This window comes from Etheostoma cragini, unplaced genomic scaffold (genome assembly GCF_013103735.1).
Source record: "Etheostoma cragini isolate CJK2018 unplaced genomic scaffold, CSU_Ecrag_1.0 ScbMSFa_4656, whole genome shotgun sequence".
NCBI classification, from domain to species: domain Eukaryota; kingdom Metazoa; phylum Chordata; class Actinopteri; order Perciformes; family Percidae; genus Etheostoma; species Etheostoma cragini.
The window spans coordinates 20,374-26,569 of record NW_023269050.1 but is presented as its reverse complement, the minus strand read 5'-3'; the positions used below and the strand labels follow the sequence as shown (position 1 = coordinate 26,569).

At 46.2% G+C, this 6,196-nt stretch overlaps 1 protein-coding gene across 1 annotated transcript; it reads right to left on the bottom strand.

The window, feature by feature from the left end:
• Positions 1-81: 81 nt before the first annotated feature.
• On the bottom strand, positions 82-5,581 carry ftcd (formimidoyltransferase cyclodeaminase). The gene is made up of 8 exons (XM_034866292.1): positions 5,460-5,581; positions 4,105-4,288; positions 1,857-1,985; positions 1,694-1,782; positions 1,228-1,407; positions 620-757; positions 239-370; positions 82-147 (listed from the first exon to the last, which is right to left on the bottom strand). Exons 1-8 carry the CDS (start codon positions 5,511-5,513, stop codon positions 82-84), a joined length of 972 nt encoding a protein of 323 aa, XP_034722183.1. The 5' UTR covers positions 5,514-5,581.
• Positions 5,582-6,196: the final 615 nt, after the last annotated feature.

Sequence of the window (6,196 nt, the reverse complement as noted above, 5' to 3'; positions counted from 1 at the left end):
GTCCCCTCCATGTTTCTCCATGTCCTCCCCATGTCCCCCCATGTCTCCTCCATGCCCCCCATGTCCCCCCAGGGTAAAGACTCACTCTATGATCCTGTCCTTGGGGTTAAAGGGACCGAGGGAGTCCAGACCCAGTTCACTGATCACCTGGGGGACACAAGCGGATCGTTAGCTTTTCAAAATAAAGCTCTTTGATTTAATATATCCTAGAAAATAAAGTAATCTGTTGTTGTGTTACCAGGCGGACTTTGTGCTCCTCCTCCAGGATGAAGAGTCCGTCTCTCTGGATGAAGAACTCGGCCGAGTCCAGGATGGCTCTGAGAGGGAGGAGCCCCACGATCTGGGACCCCACCACGGGGACCCTCAGGTCCTAAAAACACATAATATATGATATAATAAATATAACCTGACCCAGGATCTGGGACCACTACGGGGACCCTCAGGTCCTAAAAACACATAATATATGATATAATATATATAACCTGACCCAGGATCTAGGACCACCACGGGGACCCTCAGGTCCTAAAAACACTTAATATATGATATAATATATATAACCTGACCCAGGATCTGGGACCACCACGGGGACCCTCAGGTCCTAAAAAGTTCTACCTCTGACCTGTGCGATGCTGCAGATCTCCCCGTGCACCCTGTGGAGGGGGGTCACCTCGTAGTCCAGGATGTTGGTGGACACCTGCGCCAGGTTGGACTCGTCCAGGTACCAGCCCATCCCCTGGACCTTCTGGAGACGCCCCGGCTGGACAGAGGGACAGGGGGACAGGGACATACAGGGGTTACTGTCTGCAGATGTCCCGGCCGGGACAGAATGACATACAGGGACATACTGGGACAGAGTGACATACAGGGACATAGAGGGTCAGAAAGGGACACAAGGACAGAGGAACATACAGGGACAGACGGACATGGAGACATACAGGGAAACAGAGACATACGAGGACATATAGAGACAGAGGTACTTACAGCAACAGAGGGACATACAGGGCCAGATGGACATACAGACATACAGAGACATACAAGGACAGAGGGACATACAGAGACACAGGTACAGAGACATACAGAGACAGAGGGGCATACAGAGACAGAGGGACTTACAGGGACATATGGACATGGAGACATACAGGGACATACAGAGACATACAGGGACACACAGAGACATAGAGGGACAGACGGGGACAGAGGGACAGACCCAGACTAGCAGATAAAGACCTGTGTCTTCCCGCGTCCTTGTTCTCGGACATCCAGCGCGATGCGGTGCGCCTGCTCCTTCGTCCCGATCACGTTCACGTTAAACGCAATCAGGAACTTACGAGCTCCGGTTACCGTGGCGCCCCACGACGGGACAAAGTCCGCCGGGCCGAAGTCAGGGGCCCAATCAGAGAGCTTCAACTAGAGGACAGACAGAAGACAGGGGACCAATCAGAGAGCTTCAACTAAAGGACAGACCAAAGACAGGGGACGAATAAGAGAGCTTCAACTAGAGGACAGACAGAAGACAGGGGACCAATCTGAGAGCTTATTATAATTATAAGAAAAAACTCTTTTGAAAAAACGACAAAGTAAAGATGAATAAAAAAATAGATGAGACTCAAAATGTTAAAACAACTTTCTATCTTTCTGGCTTCACTGCTTCATCCTACATTTCCCAGCATGCATCAGCGTCTGTGTGCCTCACCTTGTCAGGCAGAGCTTCGTACTCTCCGGCCCGGACCGACGGGAGACTCCTCCGTGTGTCCCTCCGCGCAGCCTCTCCGTACAGGTACACTGCAGAGACACAGTTAGCAGGAGGATTAGCCACAGCGCTAACGGAGCATGCTGGGATTTGTAGTCCTTCTCACCAGGGACGTGTAGCATCTCCGCCAGTCTCTGCCCGAAGGCCTCAGCGCAGCGGACACAGTCCTCCATGGACACGTTCTGGACAGGGATGAAAGGACAGACGTCCAGCGCTCCGGTCCGAGGATGCTCTCCTGGACAGGTGAGAGGAAGAGAAGAAGAAATATAGGACGAAAAATTGGAAAACAACATTAAAAAAGGGAAAAGGTTGATAAGTTAGAGGCCAGAAAACTGGGGAATGAGCAACAAAAGCATTGATTGATAAAAGACAAAAATGTTGAAAACAAAGCGAGGTTTCCTAAGATGCTCACCTGGACAGGTAACAGGAACCAAAACATTGGAAAAGAGAGCGAACATGACAAGAAATGTTTTTAAAAATAGCAAAAAATATGGCAAAAACCAAACATTTGGTGTCTCAAGTTCACTTGAGTGTGTCTTAGGTGTACTTCCTGTTTACCAGATTGTCTCAGGTGTACTTCCTGTTTTCCAGATTGTCTCAGGTGTACTTCCTGTTTTCCAGATTGTCTCAGGTGTACTTCCTGTTTACCCGAGAGTCTCAGGTGTACTTCCTGTTTACCCGAGAGTCTCAGGTGTACTTCCTACCTGAGTGTGTGCGTTTCTCAATCTGTGTTCTTCTATGGACTTGTGTGCTTGTGTCCTTGTGTCCTTGTGTCCTTGTGTGCTTGTGTCCTTGTGTTCCTGTGTCCTTGTGTTCCTGTGTGCTTGTGTGCTTGTGTCCTTGTGTCCTTGTGTTCCTGTGTCCTTGTGTGCTTGTGTGCTTGTGTTCCTGTGTCCTTGTGTCCTTGTGTGCTTGTGTTCTTGTGTCCTTGTTTCCTTGTGTCCTTGTGTCCTTGTGTTCTACTGTCCTTGTGTCCTTGTGTGCTTGTGTCCTCGTGTTCCTGTGTCCTTGTGTGCTTTTGTCCTTGTGTGCTTTTGTCCTTGTGTCCTTGTGTCCTTGTGTGCTTGTGTGCTTGTGTTCCTGTGTCCTTGTGTCCTTGTGTCCTTGTGTCCTTGTGTGCTTGTGTTCCTGTGTCCTTGTGTCCTTGTGTGCTTGTGTTCTTGTGTCCTTGTTTCCTTGTGTCCTTGTTTCCTTGTGTTCTACTGTCCTTGTGTCCTTTTGAAACGTCAAGTTTGGGCCAAAGTTCTGACCCAATACACAAGTTAGCATTTGGCCAAGAACAGTTAAATCCCGGATGTGATCTGGACCCGTTTTAGCGAGGATACATCGGAGGGTGACTTGTGTGGACTTGGCCGGGCCGGTATCCCAGCGTTCAGTCCAGGTGTAAAGCGCGGAGGGGTTCCGGTACACAGATTTTCACAATTTACGTCTATTATAAAATCAATAAATTCATTTTTAGGATGTTTTAAGGCGAAAAATCAGCTGTGTAGATTTTGAATAAAGGCAGTTCAACGAAAATTTATGGTGAATTAAAAAAGCCTTCGGAGTTGGAAAGCTCCACAATCACCTCTGGCCCAGCATTTAGACAGACCCCTCTGGCCCAGCATCTATACAGACCCCTCTGGCCCAGCATTTAGACTGACCCCTCTGGCCCCACATTTAGACAGACCCCCTCTGGCCCCACATTTAGACAGACCCCCTCTGGCATGGAATGGAAGAGGAAAGCCTGGTCCACAATTGTAAGATATTTAAAACAATTTTTACCTCTGTTGTTATATAAAGGATATAGATATATACCCTCCTCCTCTAGACTCCTCATCCTGGCTCTCCTTCTTCCCAGGCTCCTCTTCTGCTTCTCGCTAAAGTTTCCGATGGCAGTGGCAAACTTTACCCGGTCCATCTATAATTGTAATTCCTATTTTATTGTTTCTTTTCTGCTTTCTATTAAAAGTGAATCCCGAACAACGTTACAACGATTTTTTCTCGCCGTTGTGTCGTTATTTATACACTTATTGGCCCGTGATACTTAATAGCACTTTAACTGAAAACGTAACAAAACAACAAGGCGGTGTGAAAGGTGACCGTCCATGCTTTATTATAAACATCAAAGCTAACTATAACGTGGCAGCGCCCTCTGCTGGGGGGGGGGCAATAACAGGAAGAACGCTTCGTCTCAGAACTGTCAACAGTGTGTTGTGTGCTTCTGAACTCGCGAGTACAGTCTTCCAGGTACAGCCAGCAAGGTCCCCCCAAGAACACAAGTCCGTTCTTTGCTTACTTGGTATTGAGAAACGCCCTGTGTCTCAGGAGTACTTCCTGTTTACCTGAGAGTCTCAGGTGTACTTCCTGTTTACCTGAGTGTGTTGCCATGTCGATGCGGGTGAAGGCGAGGCGCGCGGCATTCAGCGCCCCCTCCACCACGGCGGCCGGCGAGCCAACGAAGGTGAACACCGTCCGGTTGGTTGACGCTCCGGCATCCACGTCCAATAGGCTGCAGCCGGGGGACTCGGAGATAGCCAATGAGATTGCATCGATCACCTGACGCACAAAAGGACACACTGTAAAACACATCTGTTGCTATTCTCTAGGTGATTGTTGCTATTCTAAAGGTGGTTGTTGCTATTCTCTAGGTTACTGTTGCTATTCTATAGGTGGTTGTTGCTATTCTCTAGGTTACTGTTGCTATTCTCTAGGTTGTTGTTGCTATTCTCTAGGATGCTGTTGTTGTTGTTGTTCTTATTCTCTAGGTTGTTGTTGCTATTCTCTAGGTTGTTGTTATTCTATAGGTTACTGCTGCTATTCTCTAGGTTACTGTTACTATTCTCTAGGTTACTTTTGCTATTCTCTAGGTTGCTGTTGCTATTCTCTAGGTTGTTGTTGCTATTCTCTAGGATGCTGTTGTTGTTGCTGTTCTTATTCTCTAGGTTGTTGTTGCTATTCTCTAGGTTGCTGTTGCTATTCTCTAGGTTGTTGTTGCTATTCTCTAGGATGCTGTTGTTGTTGCTGTTCTTATTCTCTAGGTTGTCGTTGCTATTCTCTAGGTTGTTGTTATTCTATAGGTTACTGCTGCTATTCTCTAGGTTACTGTTACTATTCTCTAGGTTACTTTTGCTATTCTCTAGGTTGCTGTTGCTATTCTCTAGGTTGTTGTTGCTATTCTTTAGGTTGTTGTTATTCTCTAGGTTACTGTTATTCTCTAGGTTAGAGTTGCTATTGTCTAGATTGTTGTTGATATTCTGTAGGTTACTGTTGCTATTCTATAAGTATACGTATAAGTATACACCCCCCTATGTTAAAATACAGGGGGCATAAGTATACACCCCCCTATGTTAAAATACAGGGGCATAAATATACACCCCCTATGTTAAAATACAGAGGGCATGAGTATACCCCCCTCTGTGTTAAATTCCCATAGACATACATACATGGGGGGGTGCATAGTATTCTGATCCGTGTAATAACTGACATTCATTCATAAAGATGACTGTTGTCATTAAAGCAGATTTTCCTGAATTATTTTAACGAATGTGTTAAGATCAATCTCCAAAAGATGATTTTTTATATTCCTCTTTTCAACCAACTTTAGCCTGGGGGTGTAGTCTCATGCAAGCCACTGTGTGTGTGTGTGTGTGTGTATATATATATATATATATATACTGTATATATATATATATATAAAATAATATGTGTAAATATCAAAGTAACCAACCTCTTTGTTTCGACCCTCGGAGAAGTTTGGGACGCACTCCACCAGCTGAGCCATGATGTCGTCTGCAGACACACAACAGAGTCAGTCTCTTAAAGTCTAAAAGTCCAATCCCAGCCCCCCAGGACCCCCAGGCCCCAGCCCCCCCGAACATTAGAGAGGAGCGTGTGTGTTGAATGACTTACAGCGACTGCCTGGAGATCAGAGTCCGACAGAGTGGTCCTACTGGTCCTCTACTGATTAACCCAGCTCGCCTCCTGGACCAGCTCCTGCTTCTGGGTCACAAGTTAATCAAACTCCAGCTCCAGTCGGCTTTTCAACTCTGTTGTCACGTTTTGCAACATTTCGATCAATATTTTCTGTCCTGCTTCATGTTTCTATACAAAACGTTGACGTTTTTAGTCACTTATCACCATGTTTTTTGTGTTGTTAGCTGTTTATGAAACAGGACACACACACACACACACACACACACACACACAGATAGACACACACAGAGACAGACAGACACACACAGACAGGCAGACACACACACAGACAGACACACACACAAACACAGATAGACAGACACACACACATACAGACACACACACACACACAGACACACAGACAGACACACACTACCTAAAATAAAGAGACGTCACATGGTGCTGTAAAAAACATGAGATTTTATTTTAGAAAAAGGTGAAAAGGTGACATCATCATGCGGGGGGGGGTTAAATAAAGTTACACATACACAC

Coding starts and splice junctions, on each gene's coding strand:
- ftcd (XM_034866292.1), bottom strand. CDS start 5,513: ATGGCTCAGCTGGTGGAGTGCGTCCCAAACTTCTCCGAGGGTCGAAAC. Junction 1,783..1,856: donor GGAGATGCTACACGTCCCTG/GTGAGAAGGACT, acceptor GTGTCTCTGCAG/TGTACCTGTACGGAGAGGCT. Junction 1,408..1,693: donor ACGAAGCTCTGCCTGACAAG/GTGAGGCACACA, acceptor TCTGTCCTCTAG/TTGAAGCTCTCTGATTGGGC.